This window comes from Theobroma umbraticum, unplaced genomic scaffold (genome assembly GCF_002168275.2).
Source record: "Theobroma umbraticum cultivar Fairchild unplaced genomic scaffold, ASM216827v3 scaffold_2.0, whole genome shotgun sequence".
Lineage (NCBI taxonomy): Eukaryota > Viridiplantae > Streptophyta > Magnoliopsida > Malvales > Malvaceae > Theobroma > Theobroma umbraticum.
The window spans coordinates 494,250-505,221 of NW_018397277.1; the positions used below are offsets into that span (position 1 = coordinate 494,250).

The 10,972-nt window shown below is 36.9% G+C and overlaps 1 protein-coding gene and 1 pseudogene across 1 annotated transcript; both read left to right on the top strand.

Moving 5' to 3' along the window:
* The first annotated feature begins 981 nt into the window (after window positions 1-981).
* On the top strand, window positions 982-6,867 carry LOC110427646 (ribulose bisphosphate carboxylase small subunit, chloroplastic-like; annotated as a pseudogene).
* A 1,751-nt stretch (window positions 6,868-8,618) lies between these two features.
* LOC110427645 (ribulose bisphosphate carboxylase small subunit, chloroplastic-like) lies at window positions 8,619-10,227 on the top strand. The gene is given in 5 exon segments (XM_021443189.1): window positions 8,619-8,789; window positions 8,791-8,838; window positions 9,107-9,241; window positions 9,934-10,071; window positions 10,073-10,227. Coding segments are annotated over 5 exon segments (549 nt in total). The 5' UTR covers window positions 8,619-8,654; the 3' UTR covers window positions 10,166-10,227.
* Window positions 10,228-10,972: the final 745 nt, after the last annotated feature.

Consider the following 10,972-nt stretch of genomic DNA (forward strand, 5'->3'; position numbering starts at 1 on the left):
AATAGACTTTTTGATTCTTTTGTTTCCAGATCAAATCAGGAAAATGATGTGATGATGTTAAGACAAGTGCAGAGGTAGAAAAATGCTGTAAGGTTATGGAATTTGAGTCACAAAATTTTCTCCCTTAGCTATTACTTCTTCATTTCCTTTGTTATTCTATACCACAAAATGAAGAAGAAGATTTGTCACACAAATAACAAAATATGTTCAGTCAATAACCAATCCATTTGAACAAATTTTATGGACACCGTTGATGAAATTTGTGAAGTAGAATAAAGCCTCATATGTGATTCGCAGGCATGAAGTTGTACGCTGGCTAAGGCGCAACAATTACAAGCATCAAATGCATATGCAAGAATAACTTTGGACACTTCTAGTCTATGATTAAAACATTTCCCACTATAATACTGATTAGTCCAAAGTATATGAAAAGGAATCTGTAGAAGTTACATAGCAAACAAGTTGATGTAAATACAAGGTAGAAAATGGATTAGGGAAGTGAAGTTGGCATCAAAAGTTCTAAAATTTTACAAAAGCCAAGTGTTTATAGAGCCTCAAATTAGATTCTTTATTGTATAAACAATGCTGACACTTAGCTTCCTAATTAACTAGTCTACTGCATTAGCATTTTTCAATTTTATACACAGATTGGAGTGAATAGTAAGGTGGTACTTTCAACTTGTGGCAGATAGAGAATAAGCTGCAATCGCAGTTAACATGATAGATACTCCTTTAAAATTAATGACATGCAAAATGAGAAAAATGTTAACCATACATTCATTCCATCTTCGAAAATTGAACAAAACAATAATTTGACACGTGTCAAACATTTGTAGGTCCTTGTAGTTGTGAGCATAAGGGATAATGAAGATATAAATAGTGACTTTGGGGTGCAAAGGGCCTTATGAAACTGGAATGGTGCATCACATAGGAAAAGGAAAAAAAAGAGAGAAGAAAAAAGGCCTCCTCTATTATGCAACAACCATTGGTTCTGTTAACCGTGCCAGCCCAGCTTAAGGTAGCATGGTTGCACCATTCACTGGCCTTAAATCTGCTTCAGCATTTTCAGTCACCTGCAAGCCCTAATACAAACAAGAATGAAGGACTCACTTAGAAACTTATGAAAGTCTCTGTTTTAAGGTTGTAAAACAGAGACGAAAGAGCAATGAAGAAAACGATGATACTAAAGGCTATCTTGCATTCATATGCTTAATTACAAGATTATATACTGCTGTCACATTCATTACACTTGTTGATAATATTAACAAGTGTTAAGCATAAGGTTACCACAAAGCATGCAAGGTAACACGCATGAGACACCAAGACAGTGAAGAAAACTTACATTAATACCAGTACAATGAAGCAAAATAAAACATTACGAAAGACATTAGTATTGAGGATGCATGCATTAATATCTAACAAGCCCAACAATGACATTATCTCCCTTGCAAGCAACAGTGGCAAAGTCCTGTTGAAGGATAATCTCTGGTTCAATACTCTGTTGGGGGTGAATATATCAAATTTGGATTGAAGAAGAAGACCTTATATGCTATTTACATAGTTTTTTAACTTTTTGCTTATTTCAACTCTTTCTGCTATTTAGCTTTTCAGTCAAGCAACGTGTTAGCCTTAGCACAATTGCAGCAAAGGACAGCTGACAACCTTAGTGGTGCTGCACCTCTTGTTAAGCTGTTTTTCATTCCTTTTAATATTTTATCTATTGCTTTTGTATTATAAGTTGATATGAGACTTTATGTGACGATACAAGCAAGTCTTTTTCATTTTCTTTGCCTAGTTTCTTTAACTGGTTTGAAATGAGCTTTCTTTTTTGACCAAGATCTGGCCTACAAGCCTTTCTTTATATTTTTCATGAAACTTTTCATGGTATTAGAGCTTGAAAAGAGTTCTTAGAGGATTGCTTTAAGCTTTACTTTTTAGAAAAATCAAACCTTTTTCCCTTTTTATCCTTCATTGTTCTGTTTTTTTTTCTTGCTTGCAAACAAAAGCTATAGAGTGTAGCTTCTTCAACCTTTAATGCCATTGCTCCACCAGTTTTTAATAAGGACAACTATCCCATATGGGCTGTGAAGATGAAAACTTACCTAAAGGCTTTTAACCTTTGGGAAGTGGTTGAAATTGGAGGAAAACCACCGGTTATGCACCATGCCAACCCCACTATGGCTCAACTTAAATAGCACAGTGAGGAGGTGGCTAAGCAATTCAAAGCTCTGTTGTGTATACATTCTACTGTGACAGATTCAATCTTTACAAGGATCATGACTTCTGAAGCTCTTAAAGAGGCATGGGACAAGCTGAAGGAAGAGTTCCATGACAGTGATAGGACCTGACAGATGTAGGTATTGAATCTTTTGAGGGTTTTTGAAGGTTTGAAAATGAAAGATGAGGAAACCATTAAAAAGTTTTCAAATAAGGTCTTGAAGGTTGTGAACCGGTTGACGCTTCTTGGTGAAGACTTGTTAGAGAAAAGAATCGTCAACGAAGTCCTTGTGAGCTTGCCAGAGAAATTTGAATAAAAAATTTCTTCTTTGAAGGACTCCAAAGACATATCAACACTGTCCTTAACCAAGCTAGTTAACGCCTTACAAGCTCAAGAACACAAAAGAGCTTTAAAGCAAGATGACCATATAGAGGAGGCACTAGTAGCTCGAGTCAAAGATAAAAGAAATAGTGGCAACTACAAAAGAACTGATGGTGAAAAGAAGGGCAAAGAAAAGAAAAACGGTGACAAGAATCAAGGTAAGGAGAAGGGGAAATTTCCTCCTTGTAGTTACTGTAAAAAAAGAAATCACACAAAAAAATTTTGCTGGTTCAGACCTAATGTGAAGTGCCGTTACTGTAATTAGCAAGGTCATGTTGAAAAGGTGTGTAAGAACATTGGTGCAAAAGCTTGAGAAAATGCTACTGTAGCAGAGCAAAAAGATGGAGTAGAAGAATTTCTTTTCATGGCAAGGAATCCAGAAACTTCTGCTAAGAAAGAAATATGGCTTATCGATGTGCCAGTTCCAACCACATGACTGAGATGAATCTCAATTTTTGACACTAAACAGAAACTATAAGTCAACTATGCAGATAGGGAATGGTGATTTACTACAGATTTGTGGAAAGGGAACAGTAGGTGTTAAACAGCTACAAGTATTAAGTTTATTCCCAATGTTCATTTTTTGCCAAATGCTAAATAGAATTTATTGAGCATGGGTCAGTTAATTGAAGAAGGATTTATTATATTGTTCAAAGATAAGGCCTGCTCTATCTTTGATTCATTTGGAAATGATTTATTTACTGTTGGGATGAGAAACAAATGTTTCCCACTAAATTGGATGGAAGTTAAGTATCAGCTTACTCATGTGTTTCTAATGATGCTAAGTTGTGGCACTGTAGACTTGGCCATGTCAACTATTCTTCACTAAAAAGAATGGGGGCTATGAATTATGTTACTAATTTACCTATGTTGCTTGAGAATGAACACTTGTGCAGCACATGTCTTCATGGAAAACAAAACAGGACTCTCTTTTCAAAGTACAGCAATTCAAGGGCCACTGATTGACTGTAATTAGTCCACTCTGATGTAGGAGGGTCAAGACAGCTTCATTAAATGGCAGTAAGTTCTATGTAACCTTCATAGATGACTATAGTAGATTTTGTTGGATTTATTTCTTGAAAAGTAAGTCTGAAGTTTTCAGTTGTTTTCTTAAGTTTGTGGCTTTGGTTGAGAATCAAACTGATAAAAATATTAAGGCACTTAGGATAGATAATGGCTTAGAATATGTCTCTAATGAGTTTAAGAATTTTCTGTCACTTGAAGGGATAAGGCATCAATTAACTGTCCCTTATAGTCCCTAGCAAAATGGCATATGCGAGAGGAAAAATCGAACTCTCTTGTAAATGACAAGATGTCTTTTATTTGACCAAAAATTACCTAAAGTCTTCTAGGCATTACCTAACTCTAAGCCATCTATTGCTCATTTGAGAGTGTTTAGGTGCATTGCCTATGCACAAATTCCTCAAGTTAAGAGAACCACGCTTGACTCTAAATCACAAGTATCGATTCATCTTGGATACAATGATACCTCTAAGGGATATCGCCTTTATAGTATCACAGACAAGAAAGTTTTCACCAATCAAGATGTGATGAGAACATGTGCTGGAATTGGGACAAGTTTGAAGTGGAAAATATTGAAAATAATGATGCAATTGCAAGTTACAATCTGCCTAAGAAAGATGTGAATCAAAATAGTGATGAAAGTATTGATGATATGGCTGTTCGTGGAACACGTTCTCTCCAAGAAATATATGATTGCTGCAATGTTGCAATTGTGGAGCCAAACACCTATGATGAGGCTACATCAGATGACAAATGGAGGAAAGCCATGGAAGTAGAAATGGAAATGATTAAGAAGAATCAGACTTGGGTTCTTGTTGAAAGGCCAAAAAATCAAAAAGTCATAAGTGTCAAGTGGATTTTGAAAACCAAGTTGAATGGAGATGGATCAGAAAACAAATTGAAAGCCAGGTTAGTAGTCAAAGGTTTTTCTCAAGTTCAAGATGTTGATTTTTTTGAAACTTTGGCTCCTGTCGCTCGTCATGACACTATAAAATTGCTGGTTGCTCTAGCTGCCAAGAAAGGATGGAGAGTTTGGCATTTTGATGTTAAATCGGCATTTCTTAATGGTGTGATAAAAGAGGACATTTTTGTTGAGCAACCAGAAGGTTTCCAAGAGAAAAGTAATGAAAAACAAAGTGTGCAAATTGCTTAAGGCTCTTTATGGCCTTAAACAAGCTCTTCGAGCCTGGTATGAGAAAATCGATGGATATCTGGTTAGCAATGGTTTTAACAAAAGTGAGAATGAGCTAACCTTATATGTGAGCAGCTTTGAAAATGTAGTGCAGCTTATTGTATCTTTGTATGTTGATGATCTCCTCATTACTGGACCCGATGGTGAACTCATGAATGATTTTAAGAGTAAGATGCAAACTGAGTTTGAAATGAATGATTTGGGAGAAATGTCATATTTCTTAGGGTTACAGGTGCAGCAAAAAATAGATTGCATATTTCTCCATCAACAAAAATATGCTTGAGAATTGCTGAAGAAATTCAATATGGAAAATTGCAAATCTACTCCAATTCCTCTCACAACTGATTACAAACCATGTAAGGAAGATGGAGGTGCCAATATTGATGCAGCCAATTACAAAAAATTGATTGGGTGTCTTTTATATTTGTCTGCAACAAGGCTTGACATTATGTTTGCTATAAGCTTGCTGTCAGGCTTTATGCAATCTTCTTCATCACTTCATTTGGTTGCTACTAAACGCATTCGGAGGTATGTAAAAGGAACACTGGAATATGGTCATAAGTTTAGCAAGCATGAAGGAACGGAATTAACTAGATATTGTGACAGTGATTGGGCTGGCAATCTTGATGACTCACGTAGCACCAGTGGCTTCTACTTTTCATTTAGTAGTGCCATGTTTACTTGGAATTCAAAAAAACAAGATATAGTTGCTCAATCATCTGCCGAGGCTGAGTATGTTACAGCAGCTTCAGCTGCAAACCATGCCCTGTCGCTTAGAAAAATTTTGTCTGATCTGAAGTTTGAGCAAACTGCTGGAACAACTCTTTAGATCGACAACCAATTAGCTATAGCAATTTCTAAAAACCCCGTTCAACATGGTAGAACAAAACATATAAGGGACAAGTTTCATGCAATCAAAAAGGCTGAGAAAAGTGGAGAAATCTCAGTTAATTATTGCAATACTCATGAACAAGTTGCTAACATACTGACTAAGGGCCTAAGCAAGGACAAATTTGAAGAGTTGGGGTCTAAATTGGGAGTATTGACTGCAAATCCTATGGACGTGTGTTGAAGGATAGTCTCTAGTTTAATACTCTACTGAGAGTGAAGATATCAAATTTGGATACTTACATAGTTATTTAACTTTTTGCTTATTTCAACTTTTTTTGCTATTTAGCTTTTCAGGCAAGCAATGTGTTAGCCTTAACACAATTGCAGCAAAGGACAACTGACAATCTTAGTGGTGTTGCACTTTTTGTTAAGCTGCTTTTCCTTATTTTTAATATTTTATCTATTGCTTTTATATTGTAAGTTGATATGGGACTTTATGTGACAATACAAGCAAGTCTTCTTCATTTTCTTTGCCTAATCTCTTTAACTGGTTTGAAATGAGCCTCCTTTCTTGTCCAAGATCTGACCTACAAGACTTTCATTATATTTTTTATGAAACTTTTCAAGTCCAGTGTACACAGGTACATAGGAGACTTTGATTATAGGAATAGCACATAATAAAGTCATTAATAGCCAATTAAGATTGTTCATTAGAAATTGCAAGTTTCTGAATCTTCATAGTATTATGGTGAGTGCAGGTGTGGCCTCCGCTTGGAAAGAAGAACTTTGAGACTGTCTTACCTCCCTGATCTCACTCCAGAACAGGTGGCAAAGGAGTTGATTACCTTCTTCGCAGAATTGGATTCCTTGCTCGGAATTTGAATTGGAGGTGAACTTTGATGTTTCTGCTCACGTACATTCTCATGATTGCCATGCATTTTATTTAGTTTGAGCTAAGGCTAATTAACTATGTAATTTTGATTTATTGCAGCACGGATTTGTTTACCGTGAGAACCACAGATCCCCTGGGTACTATGATGGCCGCTGCTGGACAATGTGGAAGCAGGCCATGTTTGGCTGAACTGATGCAGCACAAGTCTTGAAGAAGCTTGAGGGCGCCAAGAAAGCTTACCCCAATGCATTCATCAGAATCATTGGATTCGACAACAAGAGACAAGGGCAATGCATCAGTTTCATTGCCTAAAAGCCACCAGGCTTCTAAATTTGATATGCTTTCAGGGTTCTCTGGTGGATTCTTCTCGTCCTCGTGGCATCTAATCCACGATTTCCATTTTTAAACTCTGTTTTCCAGCAGAAATATTGAAGTCTGAATGATAGAAGGGCCAAATGTACATAAAAGAGTAATTATATGAGATAATGTCCTTTTATCTTAAACATATATCCAGTTTTCTGGATTGAGTTCAAATCTATCTCTCTTTGCCTCTCTCAAGCTCAAGTTACAAGCAGTAAGATAAGGACAGAGAAATGAATATGGTACCTGCCTAGGGAAGGCCCCTCCTTTACACTCTCTACTATCTGTCCGCTTAACCGGATGCTAATTTGAACGGGGGCATTCATCTTTCAGAAGAATCTTATTGCATAATCATAGAAATCTTCAAACTGCAAGCATTAAGGGAAATCGCAAATAAGATGGCTTACAGGCAAATCACTGACTAATCATGACCTTGACTCTTGAGTACGTGGCAAGAAATGCGATTGATTTCAATGGGCAGAAAAATAATCATGATTACACAAAGAATTTCCACCACCATCAAGGTATATGATTACAAGCTTTTTCTCACTTTCCCTTGTCAAAAGATTTCCTTAGAATTATAAGCTTTCTTAGAGGATGGCAGGCAATGAGCAGGCGATGCTTCTTTTTGTAAAGCCATCTGAGTAAAAGACATTAATCAAATTAACAGAATGCAGCTTTACGGTAGACTAAAAGGATCAAGCTCATTTTTCCTGTCCAGCTCATGTAACAAAAGGTTAATTTAGAGGGTATAGGTAGACAATCCTGGTGCAGCTTTTATTTCGTGACTCGTCTGATAAATCTTACCGGTTATGAAAAAACCCTTCTGAAATCACAGTTAGTACTGAACTACAATCTGATGCAGGATGTTGCCCTTGACATGAAGAGGAAACATATCAACTCAAAAAGTATGTTTAGTTCAAAAGGTTTGTAGAAAATTCCTAAATTGAATTAATAAATATGATAAGTAAATTTATTGGCCATAGTTTCTATAGCATAAAATCACAATAGATATTTTCATCCTTTCTCTTTATTTTAATATCAACCGTCCATGTTTAAATTCTAAAAGATTCCGCCATCTGCTGTTGCAAATAGCAATACTGCTTCACTAATTAATGCAGCGTACTGCTTTACTAATCTTGTTTAGATAATAACTAACATCTAATCGTCAGCTTGAATTGATGGGAATGGAAATTCGAGCTCAAAATCCATGGACCAGAATGAAGAATAGTAGATTAAAGTCATTTGCGGTAAATATTTCTGCAAGATAATTTGCTAATTGTGAAACCTGATCACAAGAACAACCGCTTCCAGCCAGCAGGTACCAACTACCACCCCACATATGATGTGCAGCCAACAACAAAGAAATGAAGGGCCAATAAAAGACTTGACAAGATATAGTCAAACGGTCATCACAAATTCAAGCCCTGGTTCCTCGGATGAGATTAAGATAACAGGCGTTTGCCGTGTATCACAACCAGCCGAGTGCTTAACCATAAGGCTTGGAATCCAAAACCCTCTGTATTATGTGGCCATCAAGCTGTAATGTCACACCTTCCATGATCTAAGGACCATGATATTTCCAATATTTACTGCATGAACTAGACCGCCAGATGCACAACGTTTTAACATAAGCAAATAGAGAAGTAAACTTAAGATTCTTTGCCTATATATAGTGAATCAAGCAGCTGTGCGAAGACCTCTTAAACTGATCACACAAACTTTGTGATAGCTAGCTAGCCAAGGAAGGAAGAGGCATGGCATCTTCCATGGTCTCATCTGCGGCAGTGGCCTCCGTTAACCGTGCCACCCCCGCTCAAGCCAGCGTGGTTGCACCTTTCACTGGCCTTAAATCAACCTCAGCCTTCCCAGTGACCCGTAAACTCAACAATTGGCATTACCTCTATAGCCAGCAATGGTGGAAGAGTCCAGTGCAGGCAGGTAATTCGGAGGAATAACCTGTGGCTTGAAATTGTTTTTCTGGTAGTGATTACATGTCATATAACAACCGAAGGACGGAGCGATTTCTTTGCTTCTAGTAGCAATTAAATCCAATATCTCCTAACTCAAGCAAATGATACGAGACCAACTGCTGGGCTAATAAAACATTGAGTTTTCAACTACATGTTGTGAAGAGGGAACTTTATAGGCATAAAGCCAATTAAACTGAAAATTTTTGACCAAGAAAAAAAAATTCTATTGAGTGCAGGTATGGCCTCCGCTTGGAAAGAAGAAGTTTGAGACTCTGTCTTACCTCCCTGATCTCTATCCAGAACAGTTGGCAAAGGAAGTTGAATACCTTCTTCGCAGCAAATAGATTCCTTGCTTGGAATTTGAATTGGAGGTACCATATTAGTCCCTTTCCACTTTTTCTTTCTTATGGCTATTATAGTCTCTCACTGTGATGAGACAAGGTATGAGGTACAAGGAAAGGGTAAAACATATTATGTAAGCATGAAAATGAGGTTACACTAATTGGGAATTCTTTGATTCCTTTTGTGCTTGATTTGGCAGCATATTGTTCAGGGCATGATGTTTTTCTACAGAGTTTTGAAATTGAACACATTTTTAGGCGCAGTGACCTTTGGTTTCAGAAACATCAAATTAATGCAAGAAGCGTTTTAATTTAAGTACAGTTTGAGTTGGAGAGGAGATTAAATTATTGTGTCGGGACAAAGCCAGCAGAAGGAAAAATTATTATTAGAATTCTCTTTCCTCCAGTTCCTTGCGGATACCTTGTCAGTTTCCCCTTAATTTATCATTAAAATAGTGTTAATGGCTTAAGTACTTATAAACTTAAAAGGAAAAATTGGAGCGCAGGAGCACTGTAAGAGTAGTCAATTTAGCCAGATTGAATCACAAACTATTCCATCTGTTATTTAGCTTTTAGCATTTAGTCCTCCAAAAGTTTCCTAAAAGGTTTATCCAAAAAAATGTTTGCAATTCCTAGCCAATCCTGTTAGAATTTGGACTGATTAAGTTCCTTTTTTCTTCTCATATTACAATGTCAGGAATTGACCATTTCTTCTTGTGCAGCACGGATTTGTTTACCGTGAGAACCACAGATCCCCTGGATACTACGATGGGCGCTACTGGACAATGTGGAAGCTCCCCATGTTCGGTTGCACAGATGCAACGCAAGTCTTGAAGGAGCTGGAAGAGGCCAAGAAGGCTTTACCCCAAATCATTCATTCGAATCATCGGATTTGACAACAGGCGCCAAGTGCAGTGCATCAGTTTCATTGCCTACAAGCTTCCAGGCTTTTAAATTTAAAATGCTTCCTGCTCTGTGGGTTTCAATTTGTTGATCGTTTCATTTTTCTTTGGCTTCACCAGTTTGATTCTTTTTTCTCAGTTTTCTGGATTTTCGTTTGATTCTCTGATTATGTACTGAACAGTGCCAATTTGAATTGAAAGTGAAATTTGTGATGCTTTTATTGTGATCTCTTGATTGTTTGATGGAATGGTAAAGAGTCCTGGCATTCCCAATCGAAGAGGTTAATCTTTTTCTACTGCCATCTTTTTCCCACTAGGTTTGGATTCATTTATCATCTGTTGTGGGAAATTAGTATAGGAAGCCATGCCAAATTCTCTATATGTAAAAGTTGTGTTCTTCATCTTAATGGGCAAAACTTAGTGATTGGTCAAGGATTGCTCACGGGCCTCTGGGGCCTAAATTTTTGGCACGTCTCATTGTTGTTTTCTTGTTATTTTGACTCAGCCCTTTGGCTCTTGGAATCTGTCAGTTTTGTTTTGCTTTTTTAAGTTAATTTAACGCTATATATTGCAGATTTTGAACAGGTTTTGTTCTTATTTACTTTTCCATAAATTAAATAAAAAAATTACTATTCCATAAATGATATCTTTTCTCATCCAATAAGCAGAAAAAGAAAATTGTAGAGGTCTAAACACTGAACCCCGAAATTCTTCTATGTGAGCTGAAAGTCCTAATCCTAATTAAAGAGTATCAGATGTGGGCTACAACAGCCTTTTTTAAGGCACAACAAAACCGGCTTAAAGCCGAAACAAAAGACCCAACAAAGCGGGTACCATTTCTTTTGATAATTGAAAGAAC